This window comes from Penicillium chrysogenum, assembly GCF_028827035.1.
Source record: "Penicillium chrysogenum strain IBT 35668 chromosome Unknown utg000004l_segment0_segment0, whole genome shotgun sequence".
NCBI lineage: Eukaryota > Fungi > Ascomycota > Eurotiomycetes > Eurotiales > Aspergillaceae > Penicillium > Penicillium chrysogenum.
Window position 1 is genome coordinate 5,154,064 of NW_026622752.1, and position 23,870 is coordinate 5,177,933.

General features: G+C 49.2%; 12 protein-coding genes across 12 annotated transcripts; 7 read left to right on the forward strand and 5 right to left on the reverse strand.

Moving 5' to 3' along the window:
• Positions 1-1,454: 1,454 nt before the first annotated feature.
• On the forward strand, positions 1,455-2,407 carry N7489_007914 (MYB DNA-binding domain protein; the record flags this gene model as incomplete). The annotated part of the gene is made up of 2 exons (XM_056713664.1): positions 1,455-1,915; positions 1,993-2,407. 2 exons carry the CDS (start codon positions 1,455-1,457, stop codon positions 2,405-2,407), a joined length of 876 nt encoding a protein of 291 aa, XP_056567379.1.
• Positions 2,408-2,700: 293 nt separating this feature from the next.
• N7489_007915 (tRNA (carboxymethyluridine(34)-5-O)-methyltransferase) lies at positions 2,701-3,582 on the reverse strand (the record flags this gene model as incomplete). Its single annotated transcript, XM_056713665.1, has 3 exons — positions 2,701-3,169; positions 3,307-3,431; positions 3,487-3,582. The coding sequence occupies 3 exons, from the start codon at positions 3,580-3,582 to the stop codon at positions 2,701-2,703; spliced, it is 690 nt and encodes a 229-aa protein (XP_056567380.1).
• Positions 3,583-4,810: 1,228 nt separating this feature from the next.
• On the forward strand, positions 4,811-5,866 carry N7489_007916 (TBCB family protein; the record flags this gene model as incomplete). The annotated part of the gene is made up of 3 exons (XM_056713666.1): positions 4,811-5,086; positions 5,245-5,464; positions 5,526-5,866. 3 exons carry the CDS (start codon positions 4,811-4,813, stop codon positions 5,864-5,866), a joined length of 837 nt encoding a protein of 278 aa, XP_056567381.1.
• A 313-nt stretch (positions 5,867-6,179) lies between these two features.
• Positions 6,180-8,291, reverse strand: N7489_007917 (Cupin domain protein; the record flags this gene model as incomplete). Its single annotated transcript, XM_056713667.1, has 5 exons — positions 6,180-6,406; positions 6,473-6,721; positions 6,777-7,955; positions 8,018-8,178; positions 8,230-8,291. 5 exons carry the CDS (start codon positions 8,289-8,291, stop codon positions 6,180-6,182), a joined length of 1,878 nt encoding a protein of 625 aa, XP_056567382.1.
• Positions 8,292-8,524: 233 nt separating this feature from the next.
• On the forward strand, positions 8,525-9,556 carry N7489_007918 (ribonuclease H2 catalytic subunit RNH201; the record flags this gene model as incomplete). The annotated part of the gene is made up of 1 exon (XM_056713668.1): positions 8,525-9,556. One exon carries the CDS (start codon positions 8,525-8,527, stop codon positions 9,554-9,556), a length of 1,032 nt encoding a protein of 343 aa, XP_056567383.1.
• A 188-nt stretch (positions 9,557-9,744) lies between these two features.
• Positions 9,745-11,076, reverse strand: N7489_007919 (peroxisomal membrane protein PEX16; the record flags this gene model as incomplete). The annotated part of the gene is made up of 4 exons (XM_056713669.1): positions 9,745-9,868; positions 9,931-10,771; positions 10,825-10,860; positions 10,923-11,076. The coding sequence occupies 4 exons, from the start codon at positions 11,074-11,076 to the stop codon at positions 9,745-9,747; spliced, it is 1,155 nt and encodes a 384-aa protein (XP_056567384.1).
• Positions 11,077-11,345: 269 nt separating this feature from the next.
• Positions 11,346-13,415, reverse strand: N7489_007920 (SAE2 C-terminal domain-containing protein; the record flags this gene model as incomplete). Its single annotated transcript, XM_056713670.1, has 1 exon — positions 11,346-13,415. One exon carries the CDS (start codon positions 13,413-13,415, stop codon positions 11,346-11,348), a length of 2,070 nt encoding a protein of 689 aa, XP_056567385.1.
• A 307-nt stretch (positions 13,416-13,722) lies between these two features.
• Positions 13,723-15,412, forward strand: N7489_007921 (WD domain protein; the record flags this gene model as incomplete). Its single annotated transcript, XM_056713671.1, has 2 exons — positions 13,723-13,886; positions 13,951-15,412. 2 exons carry the CDS (start codon positions 13,723-13,725, stop codon positions 15,410-15,412), a joined length of 1,626 nt encoding a protein of 541 aa, XP_056567386.1.
• A 532-nt stretch (positions 15,413-15,944) lies between these two features.
• Positions 15,945-17,076, forward strand: N7489_007922 (uncharacterized protein). Its single transcript, XM_056713672.1, has 7 exons — positions 15,945-16,006; positions 16,152-16,171; positions 16,244-16,278; positions 16,333-16,346; positions 16,435-16,449; positions 16,506-16,811; positions 16,870-17,076. The coding sequence occupies exons 1-7, from the start codon at positions 15,967-15,969 to the stop codon at positions 16,977-16,979; spliced, it is 540 nt and encodes a 179-aa protein (XP_056567387.1). The 5' UTR covers positions 15,945-15,966; the 3' UTR covers positions 16,980-17,076.
• Positions 17,077-17,385: 309 nt separating this feature from the next.
• Positions 17,386-19,654, reverse strand: N7489_007923 (uncharacterized protein; the record flags this gene model as incomplete). Its single annotated transcript, XM_056713673.1, has 6 exons — positions 17,386-17,586; positions 17,648-18,753; positions 18,804-18,954; positions 19,023-19,067; positions 19,108-19,117; positions 19,164-19,654. 6 exons carry the CDS (start codon positions 19,652-19,654, stop codon positions 17,386-17,388), a joined length of 2,004 nt encoding a protein of 667 aa, XP_056567388.1.
• Positions 19,655-19,838: 184 nt separating this feature from the next.
• Positions 19,839-20,853, forward strand: N7489_007924 (aldo/keto reductase; the record flags this gene model as incomplete). The annotated part of the gene is made up of 3 exons (XM_056713674.1): positions 19,839-19,901; positions 19,966-20,246; positions 20,307-20,853. 3 exons carry the CDS (start codon positions 19,839-19,841, stop codon positions 20,851-20,853), a joined length of 891 nt encoding a protein of 296 aa, XP_056567389.1.
• Positions 20,854-21,469: 616 nt separating this feature from the next.
• Positions 21,470-23,706, forward strand: N7489_007925 (uncharacterized protein; the record flags this gene model as incomplete). The annotated part of the gene is made up of 2 exons (XM_056713675.1): positions 21,470-21,583; positions 21,625-23,706. 2 exons carry the CDS (start codon positions 21,470-21,472, stop codon positions 23,704-23,706), a joined length of 2,196 nt encoding a protein of 731 aa, XP_056567390.1.
• Between the last annotated feature and the right edge of the window lie 164 nt (positions 23,707-23,870).

A 23,870-nucleotide genomic window follows, 5' to 3' on the forward strand; every position in this document is an offset into this window, starting at 1 on the left:
GGGAAATTGAATCAAGACCCCACCAGTCCCTTAATCTTGGAAATGCGTGAACGCGTGCCCCGTCGTTCACAGTACAATTACCAATCTTAAAATCTCTAATGTATCGAGGATTCTGGTTCAATTTCACTGATTCATATAAAGGAGAAGAAAAAAAAAATTAAGATATACTACATTACTCCGTAGAAGGAGATATATCCTATATCTGATAATACTCTTATAGGTATATTATATATTATAGAGAGAGCGAAAAAAAAAAAGAAGAAAAGAAAGGGTCAGGAACCCGGAAAAGCCCCACAAAGAGCAAGGGGCAAGCAAGTGAAGAGAAAAATCCCCGACTGGTTCCAAGGTTGACAGGGCACCTCGTAAAATCCCCGTGAACACACCCATTTCAAGATATAAGCCGTTAGACGATCTGGAACTTTTAGTCGCAACGGGCTGGGCTCTGGACCGGAGAAGACCGTTCTCATTTAACCAAAGGGTGATGCGGGTCCCCGCTTATTTATTTAATTTTATTTCTTTCTTTTTTAATTAATTTGATTATTATTATGATATATTATTTTATATTATATATTATTTTATGTTTTATGTTTTAATTTTTGAGTTTTGAGTTTTGAATAAAAACAAAATATTACCAATTAGGGTGAATTAGTAGAATTAATACCAGAGTAGAGTTGGCATAATTTACAAATGTAGTATAGTACTCTGAGGTAGAGCACATACCGTTAAAATCCCAAATGCCCCTCTTCCTTTTCTAGGTTAGTATGAAACTCTGCAGGTCATATCAAACATTTACCGTGTATACATTTTGGTTAAAAGGTCGATAGGAGATTCTTCGATTCATTACACCTGGGCATCTTCCAGACTTGAACTCGAAATATCTACTTAGTTAGCTTAGCTCTTAACTGAAGAAAGACGAAGATCACCCAAGTAGACCAGGGGAACTGACCGCATCTTTAATTAAAACCAGTGGATATTGAAGTATTTTTCACTCTGTAACAGTCATTACCCTTAATAGCCCCCCCAACGGTCTAAGACTCTTCTTTTTTTCTCCTCATCTCTTCAAGATAGGTTTAGATCAGCTGTCACTTCTGGATTCGTTTCACCTTCTAGTTGGATGCTTCATATCGTCCTTTCTCCTCCCTTTTTTCCTTTCTGGTTTCTATCCTTGATATCTTCATTAGCTCATTCCATCATACTTTCATACTTCCTTCCCCTCATTTCTCTTCTCTGATATCCTGGAGATTTCCCAAAAATAAGAAAACCCATCATCAATTCAAAGAGAAGTTGAAGATTCTCTTATACCGGACGTTCGATCGTTCTGTCGTCATATTTGGGACAAGACTTTAGGATCACGAGCACCTTACGTCTTTTCCCTCTTTTCGCCCCTTCCCTTCAGTCGGGGAGCTCCCTGCTGCTTTGTTTTCTATACTATCCACTGGTGCTCATCCGCGCATATGATTGCGTTACAAAATCGGCCTATATTGCCTCCTGTCAAAGTGGATATCTCACTGCTACTCAAGCCCCAAGATGAGGAAGAAGCCGCCCCAGGCCTGAACACCGGGTACCCGCCCAGAACGATAGGGCAACCACTGGGCTTGGGTCCTATGATGACTATGCCGGGCCCAGCTGCCATGACCATGCCACCCTTGACCAAGTCTGGTTCGTCGGGTGCGGCCAAACGCCTGCAGCCCTCGCATACGTCCGAATCTCCAGCAAAGAAGCAGTCCAAGTGGTCACCAGATGAGGACGCCTTGATCATCGAACTGCGTGGCAGTGGTATGAAGTGGGAGGATATCAGCAAACGACTCCCCGGCCGCAGTGCCATCAGCTGCCGTCTTCACTATCAGAACTACCTGGAACGCCGAAGTGAATGGGATGAAGATAAGAAGAACAAACTAGCCCGTTTATATGAGAGGTAGGTTTGGGAGGGGTAGATGGCGCTTCTCAAGAAAAGGAAAACAAATCCACTAATCTCACAACTCATTCCAACAGATTCAAAGCCGAAATGTGGTCCAAAGTGGCGGAGGAAATGGCTATCCCATGGCGTGCAGCGGAGGCCATGCACTGGCAGCTGGGAGAGCAGGAGATGGCTCGACGCGCAGGCGTAGTACCATTCTCTCTCTCAAGTGCTGCCATCGATCCCCCAACCACCAGAACACGTCGCGCCAGCACCTCTCTATCCCGGCCGAGAAAGGGATCTTCCTCACGCGCAATCCCAGGCCATATGCCAGGCCTTCCACCTCAACTTCCCTCCCTTGAAGAGCTCACGGCAGGCGTCCCTGCATACGCACCCGCTCCGCCCCCTCCGAGAGAGTTCTATGGAATTGGACGACCGCCGGAGATGGGGATTCCCCCACCAGGTCACATGGGCCCTCACCTTGGCTTGCCCCCTCGGACCATGCCCTAGGATGAGATGACGAAGATGACGCCTACACGTCTTTCCTTGAGTTTCTCCCCTTGCCTTTTTCCCCCTTTCCCTCTCCTGTTTTCTTTTGTGGTTTCTGTTACGAATTGCATAGCGCCGGTTGGAGGTATATCGTGATTTTGTGGGGATTGTGAATCGTATAGATGATTTCTACCCCTCGGTGTTTGTTGCGATTTTTTCCTTTGTTTGCAGAAATTTTGGCGGGACCAACAAGTGCGAATTGATGTGTCTTTCCATGTCTTCGAGGCTGGCTCTCGGAGTGCAAAACACAAGTTTCAAACGTCATGAGCCGTTTTGGGGGTTGCGATCGCCCACCAGTTATCCTTCTCGTACCCGGATTCTAGCACACGACCGCCAGCATTGTCGATGTCGCGCTCCAGCTCACCTTCCGCGTACAGGTGGTAGTAGCGATGGAAAGTCTGGGGTTGATCACCCTTACGAACCCAGGGGACCATTCGATCCTGCTCGTCCCCTTTATCCCAACCTCTACGGCTGTTCTTTTGCTCGAGGGCCCAGGCGTAGATCAGGACCTTCCCGCCCTCCTGAGTCTCTGAACCATGCTTCACAGTTCGCATGATCTCGGCGACGGCTTGGACTCGTCGAGCTGGAGTGGAGAGATGGTGCACCACCGCAATTGAAATTGCAAAGTCAAAGCTTGCATCCCGGTGTGGGAGGTCAAGAATATCGGCCACCACGGTCGAATGCGGCTGATGCTGCAGGGCAATCCGAGCCAAATTTTCAGATCTGCCATCTGGTTAGCTTAGACCAAGCTAAAGGGATACAACGGCCGAGTGAAACGATATCCCAAGGAAATAAAGCAGTCTATAGAAAATCCAAAAATCCCAAAACCCAGGAAGTCAATAACTCATATCAAAACATACCTATCTGAGGCAATGATAAATACATCTCGATTGACCATCAAGTTTTTGCCATTACCACACCCTACATCTAATCCCACCGCACCGGGTGTTAGGCTCGTGAGGAATCGCTCAACTATAGGCCATGGCTGGAAATGCGGTTAGATGGAGGGGTGTTGAGCCGGTAGCCAGTTTAACACACACCTTGTAGCGGGTGGCAGAGAAATGCTGGGCAATCTCCTGGTACACTTTATGGACATTTTGCCGCTCATAGGCCTCGCCTGTCTCTTGGGACGCCATGATGCTCTCGTGGGGGACAAGGTGGGAGCTGTTGAAGAGTTGAAAAGTCAAGCGAGAATGGATATCACGTGGTTGGCGATTTGTAACGCATAATGTCTACCTAGGTACATCATATTCATTGATAGATATAGGCAGAAAGCATAGCATATGAAGCTATATGGAGCTTGAATTATAGTGTGACTACCTTGTTTATTATATTATGGAAGATGATCAATCGCTGTAGATGCTTCATAAAAGGGTTATCAATGTGAAGGTATGAATGCTGTTCCTTTAATGCAAGTCACCATGACATAGTATAGAACATAATGCACAATGCACTATGACATAGCCTGGATTCTAAGATTCTAATGGTCTAATGGTCTAATGGCCCTGGTTTCAATAATGTGGCTAGACTTGTATTGGTCTGAGAGAAAAGGTCTCCTATCTCCTATGAGAATACAATTATAAGCGTTAGCTGAGGCATCACAACCGAGGTCGTAAATTGAAATTCCTAGTATTCCAAGGTAGTACTATTTAAAGACATATATATCCATACGTTTAATCGTAGATATTGTAAGTAGGCCAACTTCAATATAAGCTATGAACCGGCTTTTTACATCATTTTCTTACCCGAATGCTGATTTACTTCAACATCCTACTTTTGACATCCTATTCAGGCAATTGTTGATCTACATAATCTGCACCAAACAGGAACTTCCCTTGGCTTCACCTTGTCCTCCATAAACCTCATCTATCATTTGCCAATTCCATTCCCAACTGCGTGTAGCCATCAAACGGTGTTCCTGGCGGTGACCGCTTACTAATAATCGCTTCTTCGAGATCGATATTCCTTTTCCTGTCAATCACAGGGGAGCACAAGATCAATTGTAAGTAAGACCTACTCCATTCAATGATTGTCCTTTTCGTCTAGGATAGGCTGTGTTTCTGCCACCAACTGCCACAGAAGTTGCCCTGGAAAGTGCCCAGCAGCTTCTTGTGAGCCCCTCAGGGGAATTTTGATATCAGCAATTTAGCATGCAATGGTGCCGAATGCATAGTCTGTTCTTGTTCTTCTCTTTCTTGAAGGATTACAGAATCTTGAATCTCGCTATATGATTTCGATTATATATTTATTTTTCCCTCTTTGAATGCCTCGCACTGTACCATCAAAGAACTTACATTGATTCACAGCCCACTAACACTTCTTTCTAGAAATACCAAAACACAAGTCAAGTGAGACAGAGACAAGATGGCATTTCAGCCTACCCCGATGGATATCTCCGTCATCATCACCAACGCGGCTTTAGCCAAGCCCGGGAATTCGGAGCCTCGATTCCTGACTGAACGCCGCATCACCCCAACCTGGACGGTCATGCAGGTCAAGGCAAAGCTGGAGACTATGACAGGAATTCCCCCAGGAAGCCAGCGCCTGCGAGTAAAAGTACCCGGTCGACCTGACCAATGGGCCGATGGGGACGACCGCCTGATTGGGGATTGGGGGTTGGTGAAGGGGTCGGAGATCGAGGTTAGTTCTGTTTCCTTTCTATCTTCTGATACCTTTTCAATTTTGCCCTGGCTGTTTTACTGGATTAAAAAGATGCCATGTCTTTTGATCGGAGTTGTCGGGGGCAAGAGATTTATGCGGCGAATTCTGAATAGATGCTGATTTGTATCCCTCACCAGGTCAATGACAGTCGCCCACAAACCATGCGGGCTAACTTCACCGACTTGTCATCGGTCGAGAAATATGTGCTTCCAACTGAGACTTACGAGGCCCGTTCGGACTCTGTATTGGCCTGGAAGAAGAACCAGAAGCTGGGCCGGTTTGATCCTAACGCTCTGTCGCCCGAAGAGGCTCTGCGCCATCAGGTTGAGAAAGACCAGACTGAAATTCAAATGAGAGGTTCGTTGAAACAAAAGCTCAAGTGCCAATGTGTTCCGATGAACTAATCACATTCTGGTAGACATCACTGTCGCTAAACGAGCTATCGTTCTGCCTTCATCTCCGCCGCATATTCGACGCGGCACGATCCGCTTCGTTGGACCTGTTCCGACTATTCCTATTACCGGTCCGGGTCGGGAGCTGCAACGTGATGCAGAACTTCCGGCAGATCTCCAGCCAATCTGGGTCGGGATTGAGCTTGACGAGCCGATGGGGAAGAACGACGGTAGTGTGGGCGGACAGCGCTACTTCGAGTGCTTAGGCAACAGGGGCGTCTTTGTTAAGCCCGAGAAGGTCGAGGTCGGAGAGTTTCCCCCGTTGGGTCTAGATGACGACCTGGATGAGCTAATGGAGGAGATCTGATACTCTGGGTATATATTGAAGGAATACATTTCGATATTTTCGAGGAAATGAGGCTCTGATTCCCAGCTTCTCTCAGCTGTTCTCCCATCACCAATTATCACCAATAGATACTGCATAATTAACTGGAAAAAACGCCAAATTCCCCTGGTAATTGTATGAAAACAAACCGCTGAAGAACGAATAACAATAAAAGACATTTAGGCGCCCATAGAGTAAAATTTCAGGGTATCCACGTAGAAGAAAGGTATCATGGCGCGTTGTCGTTGCCTACAAACATGAGAACAGGAGTGGAGGGCAAAGCTAATGGAAGTGTTCATTTGCCAGTCTTCTTCTGCTTGCCCTTGGGGCGACCCTTGGCTTTCTTAGCAGGGACATGAACAGGAGCAGTGGGAGTGTCGGCTTCAAATTCGCTCTCAGGGCCGGCATCCTGAGACATCTGGGGTGTGTCATCTTCATTCTCGTTCTCATCAGGCACACAGCCTTGGGTGAAGAAAAGTCGAGCCTCTTTTTGATGGGTGTTTGCGAAGCTATAATAGTTACCTGGAGATAGGACCCTGGTGTCAATAAACCAATATGAATCAAGAAGCCAGAGGAAATGAAACTCACCACGAGGAACTTGGAAAACACAACCCTTTCCGGCACTAAACTGGACGCCTGAGATATCCACTTGAACACGCCCGTGGCAGACATAAAAGACCATATGCATTTTCTTCGAGTTCTTGGGTTTCTTGACTCCATCAGGTGGGAGCTCCACAACTCCAGAACCGATGAAAGACGAGCTAAGCAGTTTCGCGAATCGGAACGTTGAGTCCTTGACTTCTCTGGTTTCGATTCCAGAGGGAGCATATGCAATGTCTGTATCACGAGAGACTTAGTAAAGGAACCAACTATAAAGGGGGTTGGTTCATACCTAGGACTTCCTCCTCCTTCGAACTCGTCTGTGTTTTCCCATCCCATTTAAGGGTGTAGCCATGAAGAACACCGCCTTCCTTCTCCCAGAGATCAACATCTTCATCGTCTGAAGAGTCATCCTTTTGTTTCTTAGACTTAGACTTGTGGGATGTTGAGCGTTTCCCTTTCTTTTTCTTCTTTTCAGGCTCTTGCTCCTCGGTGCGAATTACTTCCTTGATGGTTGAAAGAGGGTATCGATGCCCCTCAGCTGCCTCCCCATCACCGAAGACGCATCGCTCATTGCGCCAGTATGCGAGTGGTCGGACCGAAACACGTCCAGATCGAGTGTGCGTTGCACTGTTGTCGGAGGGATTTTCACGTTTAAGGATATACAAACTCCGGCCTTTTAAAGGGCCTGTGCGGTTGGCGTAGTTCTCAACCACTCGATCCAATTCCGGTTCCAAAGGTTCACGCACTGGTGGGGATGCTTTAGTTGTGTTCCGCTTCTTGGTTGGCCTCGGGTCTGCATCTTCTTCGGCGTTACGGCGCTGAGACTTTGGACGCCCGCGCGGCGCAGGGGGTTTCGCCTGACTCTTGTCTGCCTTGGCGGTCTTTGGCGCGGCCTTCTTTGTTGACTTAGCCACAATGGGTTCTTCCCGAGGTGGAGTGGTGTTGGCCGTAGATGAATTGTCGTCATGATCCTGTTGGTCTTGCCCAGGAGAATCGGGTAGCTCCTCTGCAGCAACTGAACTAGAATCCACATTCAGACTGTCACCAAAATCTTGTTGTACTGTGGTGAATGCATTCGTGTTCTCGTCGCCGTCGCCGTCGCCGTCGGAAAAGTCGGAAAAGTCATGTATGACCGTGGGCTCAAATTCTGCCGCTAGCTGTGCTTTTGCCGTTGGCTTTTGCCGTGTGCCATTCCTCTGGTTCGAGCGTCCCACGTTGACTGAGCGAGTAGAAAGAGGAGATGGAGATTGGTGCGATTCTCCCTGTGCGCCCGCAAAATTTATGCCGTCAGACGGACTAGACGACTCGAGTATATCCTGTGGGTCTGGTGTTGATTGCAACGCCGGTGTCCTCCGTGGAGAACCAGTGAGGCCAGTCTTCATCGGCGACCGCGCGGCAGGCGGGGGAAGAAAAGAGGTACGCGAGCCATTTGTGCCCTTGAGGAAGTCTATGGGATCTGGCGCATTGCCTATTGAATTTGCGTCAGCACGCAATGAGTCGGCAACATAAGGCGACGCTAAATCAGCCCACCTTCGTCTATTGACATGCCCTCGGATCCTGAAGAGTTATCTTCCACATCTTCAAACCCATTCAACTCCACTGGCGATTTTTCAGGAGATGAGAAGAGACCGTCAACTTCTTCCATTCCATGTTCGTCGCGTCGACCCTCCTTCAGAGATATGCCAGTGCGCCTAAATGTGTTCAGTATAGAGGTCCTAGTACAAGATTGACGATATATTCACCTTCCCGTGGTCCCCACATTGGAGTAGTCGAAGTCGCGGGCCTTTCCGGGCCCTCGCGCCATATTTAAAGTTGAGCACCGAGATGGAATAGGAAATCAAAAGATAAGGAGGGATTCAGGAGCGTCAAAACAGACACAAGGTGGAGGGGAGGAATGCGGAATTTAGGCGGGAAGAGCTACACGCGCCCCCGCTAACCCGAACGGTCGACGCGTTCTGCACTTGTACTTTTCAACGCTTGCTTTTCCTTTTTGTCATTCTTTTTCAAAGCACTTTTAAGATCTTCTATACGACTATTATGACAAATGCTACTCCCCCTGTCAATTCTCCCAAGGATTCGTCCACTTTTATTCCTCCTAGTGTGATTTCAGAACTCCTTCTCTCCGGCGAATCCTACGCGTACTACACCCCATGCCCAAGCGCAATCACGCCCCAGGAGATCTCACCCACGATTCATGATACAGTTGAGAGTACACCTTGTGTCTTGGGCATCGATGAAGCCGGCCGTGGTCCAGTCCTAGGGCCAATGGTCTACGGTGCCTTCTATCTCCCTCTTGATCTCCACCACTCGCTTTTGACCGAGAAACACAGCTTTGACGACAGCAAAGTTCTTACACCCGCCGTGCGGGCAAACTTGATGCATCTATTGAATACACCAGGAGACTCATTGTTCGAGTCCTGCGGATATGCGATCAAAGTACTTTCGGCGCGCGACATCTCTTCCGGCATGATGAGATCACCCACCGCAGTGTACAATCTAAATGCCCAGGCCATGGATGCCACGGTGGAGATCATTCGAGGGGTGGTTGAAGACCGTGGAGTGGATGTGCGAGAAGTATACATTGACACGATCGGAAACCCCGCTACATACCAGCAAAAATTGGAGCGAATTTTCCCATCTCTCAAAATCACAGTGGCAAAGAAGGCCGACTCCTTGTATCCTTGTGTCAGCGCCGCAAGTGTGGCAGCCAAGGTGACACGGGACGTTGCACTGGAGGTTATGTATGAAGCCGTGCTTCAGGCTGAGCACTCACTTAGCCCAACCTCCGAGACCTGGGGAAGTGGTTATCCCTCGGACTCTAAATGCGTCGGATGGCTTCGACGCAACATGGACCCTGTGTTTGGATGGGGCAATGAGTGTCGATTCAGCTGGGGCACTGCGAAGGAGATGCTTGAAATGAAAGGAGGAGCACGAGTCGATTGGCCCGACGATGAGGAGGAAGGGGCACATCGGCTAGATGAGTTCTTACTATCATCAGCTCCCGGGAAAAGCACGGGCAAAGTTGGACTACGGGACTGGTACGGCCACAGACAAACCGAGGTTCTCTGAATGCGAATTCTCCGTGTGATGTGATTAGACATGAAAAACTTAATAAAACATTAATGATACCCCTTCCGCTTGCTTGACAAAGTACAGCAAGAATTGAGAACAAATGAAAGATGGAATAGCATGAAAAGACTCGTACATAGAAATAATGGGTATCATGGTGAAAAGGAAGCGGGCCCATCTGTGAAGATTCACAGTGTAGCAGTCGAGAAGTAGAAGTTGTCCCAAAGGTACTCATAGTCTTCCACAACACTGCCCACCAAGTCCAACAATGGCTTGCCTTTCATCTTTCCAGTTAAACTGTGTAGCCAGGACCTGTTTCACAATGTCAGTATTCAAACGGAAACTCAGAGACAGAGCAGAGACCGGGTTCTTACTTGGTGATGTTTTCGTAAAACGCGCCTCGCATCATCCACCAGCCCATTGACCATCCGCGCTTCTTCAGTTCCTCTCGCTCAAGTCCTGTGAGTCCTCGAAGACCGCCAGCGACCCGTTCACGGAAGTCCCGCTTTGCGAGCTGGCGGCAGCCATACTCCATTCCAAATCCAATAAGCCATGGCCGCCAGCTTCGCTTATCACCTCTCCACTTTTGCATCGCCATTGCATAGACGACAGGTCGAAGAATGTATAGCACTTCAGCCAGTTGTCCTTGTCCCGTGGCCCGATGGAGGAGGGCCTTCGGGGGTTTAATGTCATCTGCCGTAAGCACTTTGGAGATGAGATAGTTCGACACATCGTTTACGTCGGGCAGAGACGGAAGGGAAAGTCCCGTGCGAGGCATCGTCCAACTCAAGTCTGAAGACCGATCGCTGACCGGAGTGTCCATTCCATTCCAGTCGCTCTGTGGTTCCTCTTCTTCTGTCGTTCTTGGATCTACCTCGCGCTCTGGGAGTGGAGGACTGACGAGCGGTCTGGAGTTCGTCAATCGTAGAAGAAGCAAGCGGCAGACTGCCTTTGCGAATTCAATGAAGATAACCACGCGCCAACGGGTTTTCTGGCCGCGCCGCCGCGCCGCCATCTCCCAGAGAAGCTCGGTATACTGGAGCATCTGTAGCGCAAGCGCTACCTGGCGATACAGCGAGGAGCGAGAGGCCCAGTATTTGGTATACCGGGAGTGGGGAGTGGGCGGCGGGCGGGGGACAGTTGACGGAAGCCGATCAACAACTCGCGAAACGAGAGAGTCATGGTATAGCGATAACAACTGCACACCGGAGTGTACTGCAGGGGGTATCAGCAGGCGCGCTTAAAGGCCAGTACAATGTTACACTAACCACATTCTGAGGGTATCTCTGACTCGCGGTATCGCCCTGATAGAAAGTATTTGTTAGTTTCTTCAGCAGCTGCAGCGTCAGATCGAATAACATCTCACCTGGAATGATATAAGTCAAAGATCTTAGTGCTGACTCGACTTGACCAACCGAACTGGCATTCTTGGTCACAAAGTCTTCATAAATAGAAAGCCATTTGGAGGGTTGCAAGAGCACCGGAGGTATTGGATTCTGGATATTGCGAACAGTTTCCATCTTTAAGCTTCAAGCATGTTGAGATAGACTGCGTCAGAGGAGATGGGATCCGGGGGTGACCTCGAGAGGTTACAGGGGGGCACGTGCTCCCGCGTTTGCCAAGATGCCTTGGGCCGAGGTCGATGCTTTTGGTCGTTGCATATGTTGTACTTATGTTGTACATGTAACTACCTAGGTACATACTTTGATCTATGCCATAGAGTTACAAGTGAAATCATAGTTTCAGATATCTTTTATGATATGTTCCCAGTAGAGTAATATTGAACATGTCAAATAGATGTGTTTGTCTTATTCATCCGCCCATGTCCATAACCCCCGGGCCGCATAGCCTCTCGATATCGCTCTTCCACTTTCTCACGCTCCAACCTCTTGGCAGCTTCAAGGTCGTCTTCCTCCTCCTGTGTATCTGGCATATCAGTCCGCCAGAAGCCAGGAGGGGATTGGATTCGCTGGTGGGTATGCCGATGTCGTCCATATTGGTTGGCCAGGGCCCTGGCTCTCGCTTCCACCAGGAGATCCTCACGCTCTTTACCGGTCATGTTTCGAAGCAACTGTGTATCTTCTCCCACGAATTCTTGTAAAATTGCCTGATCTTCTTCCTCTTGTCCTGCTCCAGATTTACCGGGGAGACCCCCAAGGCGGGCCATGGCCCGGAACCGATCCCCACAACAGCCTGGGCGAGTACAGCCTGATATGCATTTGCGGTCATCTTTCTTTCGGACAACTGCATCATATGCGTAATCAAGCCCTTGATTTCTAGCCGGGTTGATTTTAAAATGTTCCAACCCAAGACGACGAAGGGGTCTTGCCCTAAATGGTTCATCATCGGGGTCTATATCTGGGACCAATTGACTCGACATGTTGGGTGCTGTTTGATCACTGTGGGCTGTACTGTTCACCCTTGTTGAATCTGGGCCGGAGGCTTTGCTCGACAAATGAAGTGGTGATTTGGAGGGCACCGATCGTTCCAGGAGACTTTCTAGACGCCTCCGGGCAAACCCACCATTTGTCTTTGCTTCCGAAGGCCCGAGATTGATACCGGAGCCAATCTTTGAAGAAGTCCGCAAGGGTATCTCATCATCGCCGTCTTCTGCCAGGGCTGGTATTGCGCGTCGCTCCAGATCTTGGAGACGTTTCGCGGAAGGCTCCTGTGCAGATAATGTGACCTTGCGCGCGTTGCCATCAACTGGTTGGAGTATAGATGACTGTTGAGATATTTGTTGGCGTGGGGGAATTCGCTTTAAGTGATGTGCGTTCGCACCGTTCTCTGAATCCCAAGCGTCTGCAATATTGACATCACGGTAGTTTTTCCGTTTGATTGGTGTTCGTATCGTGTCCCCTATCTCATCAAGATCTTGTGTGCTTACAAATGGCTGTTGACTGTTGTGGACTGAGCCTCGGGTTGGACTCGAGGACAAGGTCTCATTCTTAACAACTACAGGGCGTTTCGAGGTCTTAACCCGCTGGGTATGCACGAGATGCCTGTCGGGAAGTGTTGGGGAAAGCCTCTGCTGAGTCTGCTGCCGGCGGACACTGGGAAGGGGACATATTGTATCGGCGGATTCCGAGGGTTCCATGTCGGCTCTCGGAGAGCTAGACTGAGTAGATGCCAACTCTGATACTAAGCCGTGCATTGCTCTTTGGTTATCGTCTTCAGCTTTTATATCTGCATGCACATCATCTGCAAAGTTCCTTATTTGCGACAACTTGATGGCCTTGGCAGAAAGATCTGGACACTCTTCTCTTTGACGTTTCCTCGAGGAGCCTTGGGCCTCCGAGTGTTCTTCGTCAACATCCACGGAGGTTGGACTTTCCACTCTGCGGAATGTGACGGGTCGACCATTGAGAACAAGCGAGAATTCTCCACGTTCTAACTGTTGATCCCATCGCCGTAGCTTCTTTTTATGTTGCAACACCCGGGATTTGAGACCACTCCAAGTTTGGATGAAGGTCTGTAAATTTGTATAAAGCGCGGTGTATTTGGCCTCAGCTCTTTTCCGAGACTTCCGAACACTGCGATGATCATCTTCCTCCAGAACATCCCCCCACAGGTTTTTCGGGTCAAACTCGGTCTCTAGATTGGCATATTCCCCGGGAAGTTCGAGATCCTGTGGGTCAACTTCATGTTGTTGTAGCTCACTCCGGAGTACTGTGATATCATGCTCAAGCTCTCGGATTCTGGTCTCCAGTCGTCGTTGGGCTTGGCTGGCAATTGATTCTTTGATTTTCACCTCTTTGGCGTGTGCGTCAATATGGGATTTCATGTGCTTATAGGCACTGTCGAAGGAGGCCTCACAAGCATTTGCCACAGCAGCGTGGAGCTCCTTGACAATTTCCATCGTGTGAGTTTAAAAGTATCATCGAGGGAAATGACATGGATCATAAGAGAAGTAAAGAATAAAACATAAAAAGGGAGCAACTTGTGGACATCTTATCTTGTCAGAACGATGTAAACGCGACGCGTCCAGGCCAAAATGGGGCACACGTGAGCTTATCACTTACTGATAAGACTGCCCCGGTGGCTCGAGACTCCACCTTCAATTGTCCCTCCACTTTCAACCACTGTGTTCTTCTGAGCGTGCGGGAATGATCTCTCCGGTTGATTTCACTAGGTTCTTCACGATTCTTCATTCAGCCTGAAGCAGGATGTCCAAACGGTGCAGAGACCACTGCGACTCCGGTCTACCGCAAAAGCGGACCCGCACTCGGGACGATATTGGGCCTGTTGATCGTTTGTCTGGTCTGAGCAACGAGTTGTTGCTCCATATCCTTTCTTTTTTACCTGTATCGTCCCTTAACGTCTGTCAAAGGTAAGTATACTCCCCTGTCGTCGGTCCTTCTCGGAGGGTTTCGCTAACTTGCTACCTCAACCAGGTTATCACATCGCTTCCATGCTCTTGGTGGGGACTCCGAGATATGGAAAAGGCAATACTACTCGCAATGGGTACGACCACGTGCCCGCCGCCTCGCAAGTTCTAGACGTACAACGTTCCCGGCCAAGGCAGATTATTCGCCCAAGGTCGCAACGTGGTTCGACCATGGCCACTTAGCACAGGAGGGCAATTGGAAACAGCAGTATCGGCTCCGGCATAATTGGTCCAAAGGGCTATGCCGGGTTACTGAGGTAGAGTTTCCTCAGCCACCATGCCCTCCTACGCTGATCAGGTTTTGTGCTGGGGTTGTCTTCACGGCAGACTCAGCGCACGGGCTCCGGGCTTGGACCACAAGGGATCCAGCATGTTGTCTTGCAAAAATTCCTTTGTCAGCTCCAATAGAACCATCGCCTACGGTCCCAACCGCCTTGGCAGTAAGCCAAATTCAAGATAAGATCGAGATCTCAGTCGGGCTGGAAAATGGTCACTTCAGCCTCTTCGTCTTGGATCTTCAAACTACTCGGCTAGACTTTCAGTCCTCTCATGTCGGCTGCAGTGATGCTTCTATAACCGCAATGGCCCTCTCATCGCCGTATCTAATGGTAGTATCCCAGCACAAAGATTTGACCCTATACAATTTGCGACCTGGCAGCCATCGAGCAGAGGAAACCGAAGCCTCGGAGCCCTGCCAGGTTGCCTCCCTCAAGGCAGATAACATTGTTGCACCCATGACCCTCTCTCTCAGAGTCTCGTCCTTTGAGATTGTCGCCACTATTGTGTATAGCTTCTTCCACATTGGCTGTGGGTGGTCTTCGGGGATTCAAGAATTGCGTCTAGGCAAAGATGGGCGACCAGTCGATTCCCGACTGGCTACTACGGTGGATTCCCAATATGGATTGAGGCCACTTCAATCCAGGAAGAGGCGACACTCTGCAGCCGAATGCAATCAACCTTCCATCGACCCTGGGGCACCGTCTATCATACATCAACAGCCGCCAACCTCGATGTCCTATTCCCATCCGTATTTGCTGACCTCTCATGCCGACAACACTTTGACTATGTACCTCGTGGTATCTACATCGGAGAGGTTGTTTGTCCAAGGCGGCCGGCGACTTTGGGGTCATACCTCTTCTGTATCTGCTGTTCAGGTGACCAATCGTGGGAAAGCCGTCTCTGTAAGTTCTCGAGGGGATGAGATTCGAATATGGGAATTAGAGATGGCGATATCATCCCTGAGCAGCCGTAAGTTCTTCGAGGAGAATGGAGTTCAGCTCAATGTTGGAAACAAGGATGGGGAGTCAGAGCCAGAGCCAGAGCCAGGACTAGGAACGATTTACCAGCATTTGGGCAGTGTAAAAGTTGAACCCCAAGAATCCACCCCTATCGGATTTGACGAAGAACGGGTACTTCTTCTTCGAGAAAAGACGGGGACACAGTTACTTGAGTGTTACGACTTCACCTAACCCCAGTATATATACATGGATTTCATTTTGATATGTATATATGTATACCTAGGTATACGTTTCAAGGCCGAGAAGGGAAGGCGAGTAGCACAAGGTACTCAATTTGGACTGGGGACCCTGGCAGGACAGGGGTATAAATATAAAAGGATAAAGAGCCCCGGGGATTTTGGTTCGACTTTGTCTTTTGTCTTTTGTCTTCTCCGTCTTCTATTCTCCGTCTTCTATTCGCCGGTCTCCGGTCTCCAATACCTCTTTTTCCATTAAAAGGGGCTATTTCCTCCATCATGATGACTTTATATACGAGAGGAAACTGGCAAAGGGAAACCGAAAATAAGTGAAACAGGAAAAATAAGAAAAGACAACCGAAAGAGCACGAAACAGAGAATAAAAAGAGGCAAAAGAGCGAAAAGAGCGAAAAGAGCCAAAACTCCCATCTCTCTCTCTCTTCAGGGCGGTCAGCTATGGAAGATTTTCCCCCGCACAATATTATTTTCAGACTCTTCACTTTACTTCTCTTCTTCTTGTAAAAACACTCCCCCAACTTCTCTTCAATAATGGATTTCCCTCCTGCTGGACGTGGTGGCTGCTTCAACTGTATGTGTGCTTCTTTTACTGTTGAATCCCTTTCATATTCACTTGGAGCTTGTACTGAATTGGATTATATCTATGATACATGATTTGCGCGGGGGCCTTTTTTTTTTTTTTTTTTTTTTTTTTAAATAGCTAACACTCTTCACAGGTGGCGAGGCCTCTCACCAGGTAATTACAACCTTTGCCTGACTCTGAAAACTTCGAATAAGGCTTGAAACTTATCAACTTATCTCTTTCTAGGCCAAGGACTGCCCTAAGAAGGGAAACCCTACCTGGTAAATTCCCAATGTCGAACTGTCAATTATACGAAGCTAACCTAGTCCCAATAGCTACAACTGCAATGGTATGCTCATACTCAAAATTGTCCATTGTCCATTAGACATTTGGACTGGCTATTAGGACTTTGCTAATCTAGTCAATCACAATTGCAGGCCAAGGTCACTTGAGTAAGTTGAAGTTGAATATCGCAGCCCCTGGATTTGACTAACCTTTTCAAAAAAAGGCCGTGAATGCCAGGAACCTGCCAATGAGAAGTCGTGCTACCGTTGCGGCCAGACCGGACATCTTTCTCGCGAATGCCCCCAGGGCGGTGACAGCAACTACGGTGGTGGTTCCCAGGAGTGCTACAAGTGCGGACAGGTTGGCCACATTGCCCGCAACTGCTCCCAAGGGGGTAACTACGGTGGTTACAGCGCTGGCGGATACGGTGGTTTCGGTGGTGCTGGTGGTCGTCAACAGACCTGCTACTCCTGCGGTGGCTTCGGCCACATGGCCCGTGACTGCACTCAGGGTCAGAAGTGCTACAACTGTCAGTTATATCTCGGGGTTTCTCACTTTCTTTGGGAATCTGCTAACACAATACTTAGGCGGCGAAGTCGGCCACGTCTCTCGCGACTGCCCCACTGAGGCCAAGGGTGAGCGCATGTGCTACAAGTGCAAGCAGCCCGGTCACGTTCAGTCCGCTTGCCCTAACTAAGGTGCTCATTGCTTGCATTGCTCTTTTGGTCAACATCTTTCTACAGTTTCCATGGGATTGGACGACATTTTTCATGCATGCACGAAACGAATTTCTCTTTTTTTCTCCCTGAAAATGTATGATTAAAGATCAAACGCCTGACAAGGTTGACATGATCTAACTTTTGATGTCCTCCTACCTAGGTTGTTTGGTAATCCCGGGGACTTTTATGATAAACACGTATAAAATGTGAAGGGAGCCTGGCAAATACTCGTATTTGCACGTTTTAATTCTCTAAGCCTACCTCGTGGGTTGGGAATCGATGCTTTTGCTGTGTAGCTCAAATCGGTTCTGATCCCTTAAAAAGTTGTCATATCACACACTCGCCTCCCAGAGGGTTGAAATCCGCATAGCGCTCGTAGTTTGATTACGAGCTGCAACTGCACATCATAGCCCTCTTGTACTTGGGGACATCCCCACAGAAACGCTCTTCCTCTTGCCTGTGAAGACCCCATTCATCATTGAAAGGGTTTAAAGACATCTGCATGATCCGGTCCAGAATATCTCGGTCTCCTTTACGCTCCACACGCTCGATGACCTCGTCGAGAATCCACCCTCGGGGCACGAACTGCCAATGGATTAGCCAAGCTGCACGGGGCTTCAAGCAGGATATTTCGACAGGCACTTACATTCGGGTTGACGGATTTCATGGCCTTTTGCCTTTCCTCGTCATTTGCGGGGCCCCAGTCCTCTAGGACGCGAAGGCGCCAACTATCCAGCCATTTTGCAATGCGGTCTCTAGCTGTAGCCTCGGTGTATCCAATCCCACCGAAACCTTCGGCATGGAAGAAGACCGAGGCTGCTTCCCTTCGGCCTTCTTCAGACTCCAGATTGGATAGTGTCAGCCCTGAGAGCCGACGGAAGAAGTGGTTGAAGTCCAGTTCGAGTGTCTCAAGTGTGTCTAGCATCTCCGAAAAGAGATTCTGGAAGTCTGACTCGGCCTGTGTTTTGAGTCCTAGCCTCTGGCCCATCAACCGCTTGTATTCGTTCAGAAAGACTGCTTTGAACTCCTCGCCCACACGCTCAATAATTTTCTCCGCGCGTTTGATGAGTTCTGGTTCGAACTCCTCCGTCACCCCGTCATTGACGAAGCTTTCGTCGTCAACCCGGTTTCCTGCCCCAATCAGCTCACCTAATGACTCTCCGAGTCGGACCAGATTCCACCAAATAATGCTGGGTTGGTTGCGATAGGCATATCGCAGCATGTGGTCATCATGGTTCGGGGTATACTGGGGATCGAAGTTGTCCATAAACGCAAACGGGCCATAGTCTAGCGACAAGCCGTAAATGGATGTGTTGTCGGTGTTCAACACACCATTCATGAAGCCGTAGGCCTGCCACGCGGCCACTGTCTTAGCATTGCGGCGAGCGATTTCTCGATATAGTCTAGCAAACCGATTTTCTTGCACATCCTCGTGTTCTTGTACCTGGTCGCCGGGGATACCCCTTTGGGGATTGTCGATTTGTGTGGAAGACTGCTGGTCACGCAGCGATACAACGGCGGGAAGAGATTCCCACCCGTTAAAAACGTCTTCTGCAACATATGTCGCAAGCTTCCTGATCAGCTCACGATCTCCACGAACGCGAAGAAGATCGAAGGTTCCAATTCTTAGCCAAGACTCAGCAAAGCGAGCAACAATTGCTCCTGGTTCGAGCCGCTCTCGCAATACCTTGGCATTGGGGATCAAGGTGAGTGAGAGTGCCCGAGTGGTTGGTATACCGAGGGCGGAGAGAGCTGGCAATGTTTTAGTGGTCTGTCCTCGGGGTTGATGCAGGTTTGCTCACCTTCCGAGACCACGTATTCACGGATACTTGACCGAAGAACAGCTTTGCCGTCTGCGAAACGCGAGTAGGGTGTTCTGCCTGCTCCTTTCAGTTGCAGCTCATACCGCGTATCTGTCTGCGGGTTGGTGCATTCAAATAGACTGATTGCACGCTAATTTTACGGTCATTAGTACCACTAATGAGCCGAGGACTCCATTGCATGTTTACTTGTTAACTTACCCCGTCTCCAAGTTGTCCGGCCCATGAACCGCTGCATATGGTCAGCTGTTAACGTCACATCTAAAGAGCTTCATTCGTAGCTTACAATTGCCACCCTGCACATGTTAGTCTCTTTGGGGTTGCTCATGAAGACGTGGACACTGACCTCCATAACACTGTGCCCATGGGTAGACTCCACCCTGTTCCTCGTTCCACCAAATCTCATTTCCGGCGACGAGCGCCTTGAATCGTGACGTTTGTTCCTCGCCCGGTTTTAATCCCAAGTCTTTCATCGCTTTCGAACTGACTCCCAGTAGTTCTGGCTCATCGGTCTGCTCTGGGCGGACATACGTGAACAAAGCTCCTTTGACCATGCGAGGTCCCAAAGTTTCCCTTGGGGCCTTATGCGATGATTCCGGTGTATCAAAAGCTGGATCAGGGGGTAATTTAGATGTGAAAACATTTGATTTCGGTAATTCAGCCAGGGAAGTCCCGGCAGTTGAAAGATGTGCCATTTGGATCAAACGATTCCGAGCCGACGGTGGCCGGAGACGAAACATATACTTTCTTGAAGACACTAGAACGCGAAAGTTCATAGAGAGGGAGTAAATGATATCCAAGTGAAGATGAAGGTACGTGGGTTCTGACCTCATGTATGCAGGTGAGATGCAGAAATGACATAACTAATTGCCATTATTAATCATTGCCCCCCCCGGACCTCGGGGACCTCGGGTCTACTCTAGGTACATCGCGGGCATTAGAAGTATTATCCACTTACACCCTTCATCATTCTACGCCCTTTTTTTTTTTTTTTAAAAAAAAGAAGGACTTGGGATCATGGCAAACACTATTTCGTCTATACCTACATTGGATCTCAATGATGGTACCTCGGTCCCTACCGTGAGTAAATAATCTGTCATCAACTCACACAATAACTATGGGTAATGTTCTCTAACAAACACAGATCGGATATGGCACTGGCACCGCGTGGTTTAAAACATCTGGGAATACCGGTATCAATCGTGAATTGGTCGAGTCAATCAAGACAGCAACAAAGTTAGGATATCACCACCTCGATGGAGCTGAAGTCTACCAAACCGAGGAGGAACTGGGTCAGGCAATCAAAGAGAGCGGGGTATCTCGAGAGAAACTCGTCGTGACGACTAAGGTTATTACCAATGTCGCCGACATTCCTCAGGCCATCGATACCAGTCTCAAGAAGCTTCAGCTTGACTATGTGGACCTGTAAGTGAACTCCAGCATAAACTGATAGCTCCGAGAACTGCTTTTAACTAATTGGAGCAGGTACTTGGTCCATGCTCCATACTTTGCAAAGTCCAAGGAAGAGCTTCAAGCTGCCTGGGCAGCCATGGAGCAAGTAAAGGCATCTGGGAAAGCCCGGTCTATTGGCGTGTCCAATTTTCTACAAAGCGACTTGGAGACCATTCTCGAAACCGCTAAGGTGGTACCATCTGTGAATCAGGTCGAGTTCCACCCTTACCTTCAACATGGCAACCTTGTTCCCTACCAAGAGAGTAAAGGTATCAAAACTGTTAGTTATGGAGGCCTCACCCCTGCCATTCGGGCCCAGGGCGGGCCATTGGACCCTCTGCTCTCTTCCTTGGCCACTAAATATGCAGTCAGCCAGTCCGAAATCCTGTTGCGCTGGATTATTGACCGTGGTTGTGTGGCTATCACCACCAGTGGCAAAGAGTCCCGCCTGAGCAGCTATTTGCGCATATTTACCTTTAAACTGACTCGTTCAGAGGTTGATGAGATCTCCAAGATAGGCGAGCAGAAACATTACCGTGCATTCTGGCGCGAGAAGTTTGCAGATGATGATCGTTCTTGAATGTTGAGGCTTCAACAAATTTAACGGAACTCTTACAGATTCATTCCCTGCATGGCAAGATGAGAATGCACCTACATCCTATGTGTATATATGTATACATGTAGGTATTCGAGCTTTTTATATCTTCATCACTATGTATGTATGTATGTATGTTGTACCGTATGTAATGAAACTGTACGGTAACGATAAGCCGATAAGCAACAGGCACCGTGACCTAACGTAACCTTCTCCAATTCATCTCTTTCATTCTATCCCGGGGACATTTCCCATCTCTCACTCCTTCATGGAAAGAGGTCACCCTCTCATTGTGACACATCCCGCTTTTTCTTTGTTGCCTCGTGTTTATTTCCCTCACAATTGCGCGGCTTCGAAATCCCAGGGTATGGGAACACCCCCCACGCGCGATAGTGATAGGATGCCCTGATTATTCGGCACCTGAAAAAGGCCGGATCTTGTACATCCTTCGCTTGACTCAATGCGTTGACTATTACCAGGCAGTTCGCCATACCGACTCGAGAAACGGGACTCGGTGATAGACTTCGACCAAATTTATGCTTGAAGCGCGTATGATACCATCTCTTGTGGAAGAACAAATCGTGAACCCCTGCGCACTGCGATGTCGGTGAACGAGAAACGCCATTTCCAGACCACTACGATCCCCCGAGCTGCGAGTTCCTCCACGTCGGAGCGTGAAGCGCTTGACCAACGATTGCAGCGCCTCTCCGACGACGTCCTCCCCCGGTTCCATATTTACTCACATTTCCTACCAAGACGCCCTTTAACCTGGGGAACCGGTCCGCCAACAATTGGGCTGTAGGGCATGACAGACCCTTCAGCTTGGAGGAGCAACAACTACAGTATATGACCTTCTTGACACATAACGACACCGACTCATTGCTCCTAGCCGTTGGGGACTGGTCGGACGAAACGGGGCGCATGATGGCCGATGGATCAACAGCCCCAAGCGCTGGGGAAAGTTCAAGAGAAACGGTGGCCAAAAAGAAGATTAGTCTCAAGGACTACAAGACTCAAAAAACCAGTGGCGCTGTCGCATCTCCCGTTGGCCTCGAAGCGGGTAGCCGAGGCGCATCAAGCTCCGCCAAGTCCGAGGATAGACGACGCACGATATCTTCAGAGCCACTCAAGAATAACGATAAGACTAAAATGCCTCAAATGCCGCAAAGATCACATGCGCGTCTCTCTCCCGAAAGAGCGGGCCAGAAACGGCCATCTGGGTCGGAACTTGACTTCCTTAACCCCTCAACGACCAAGAAGCCCGAAGCACACCCTACAAAGAAACTGCGGCTCTCTCCCGAGAAAGAGACGCGCCGAGAGCCCAGCCCAGTCAAATCGCACTCTCCCAAACTTCCCGCACTCCTTTCGCCCACTCTCCCACCGACATCGGGTGGCCCCAGACTTCCGCGCTTGCTATCTCCTACACTCCCTCCAGAGATCGAAAAGGAGTTGGCCCGCCTCGAGGACCGATCACCGTCTCGTAGTAGTCGGGCAGGAAAAGGATTGCCTTCCAAAGAATCCAATACACATGAACATACAAGAGATCACGCCCGTGCTGGCCCACAAAAGACGCAGCTTCTTACGAAACTGCGGTACGGGAGAGCGAACAGAAAGCGTGTTGAAGCTCTGCTTAAATTTTCTGGTAAAAGGAAACCCCATCTGTCAGATTCACCGGTCAGCCAGGACACCGATCGTGACGAAGTATCCCATCCCAGGAATAAGGGAGTAGATACTGGTTCGTCTCGTGGACACACGTTCGGGGATCTGAAAGGTAAAAAGCATGAGACTGGGGAAGCCCTTGGCCCTCAAAATGGTCGCTCAAAGGAGCAAAAAGTCTTCCCCGAAAAGCCTCGAACGCCCGTTTCCCAGCCGCAGTTGGCCTCTCATTCAATCGCCCACGACAAAACCAAAGCAGCTTCTATCACGCCGGCGAAAGACTTAAAGCTTCCTATCTCTCGTCGAAACGATCCCGGAGAGACCGATGGCAAGATTCATTCTAATCCCGCCAACAAACGTCATTCTGTTGATCCCGGGTCAATCATGAAAGCTTCCCCGACACAGGCAGATGGTCGTACGCGCAATGAGCGGCAGGTATGGTGGGATGAGTGGCAAAAATTTGCGAGCATCGGTCGTGAATTGAAACACGCCGCAGAGCGGCATACCTCTAAAGCCGGGGCCTTGGTCACCGACGAAAAGCTAGCCGTTGTGACTGCGATCGAAGCGTTGTTGTCCTTTATCATGGCATTCGTAGCGAACGACCAGGCTAAGGCTTTATCACGCCAGGTTGGGGATTCCTCAACATGGCTGTCTATTGTGCCATACTGGCGTGTGGTCAAGAAGAACAGTGTACCATATCCGGCATTGAACAGTCTCTGCTTGCTCCTTGGGGCTGTTTCATTCACTGCCATTCATACTCTCGATCTTGAACGCCTCGCGATAAGCCCAATTCCTGGAGAGCACACCCCAGTCCCAACGCCTGGGAGCGACGGAAACGCAGCCCTGTCGGATGAGAACAGGAAAAGCAGGAAGGAGTTTTCGGAACTGAAGGCTCGTCTTCCTGAGTTCTACAAGGATTCCCAAAGGCTATGGATCGAAGGCACCCGGGGTCTTTCTGAGGATGTCCTTGGCCGTGAGTTCCCCACGATCTGGTCCCAGCGGTCTCGAAATTACTCGGAGCGAGGCCGATCATCTCTTAAAGCTGGCGACTATGCTGGAAGCTATTTCCTACCGCTTGGTGGCACTACCCCGCCTATTGAAGTGGTTCGGTTTGGCTGGTCCCTACTGAAAGAATGGTGCTCGAAAGAACGGGTGGAGTGGAATGGACGTCTTGGTCTCTAATTCATTCGTGTTTCATATTCGTCTCCTTCTCCTTTTCCCTTCGAAGTATGCTTCACATGGCGTCTCAGGGGAACGACCTTGTTTTTCTTTCCGCACAGGTCATTGCCTTTACTTTTTATATTTTTTCTCATGATACCACGAGCCCTGGATTTTCATGTAGCTAT

Bases quoted from the DNA above. Each gene is read 5' to 3' on its own strand.
- N7489_007922 (XM_056713672.1), top strand. From the start codon at position 15,967: ATGGATTTCCCTCCTGCTGGACGTGGTGGCTGCTTCAACT. The intron at 16,007-16,151 runs GTATGTGTGCTT...CACTCTTCACAG, and splicing joins ACGTGGTGGCTGCTTCAACT to GTGGCGAGGCCTCTCACCAG. The intron at 16,812-16,869 runs GTCAGTTATATC...CACAATACTTAG, and splicing joins GGGTCAGAAGTGCTACAACT to GCGGCGAAGTCGGCCACGTC.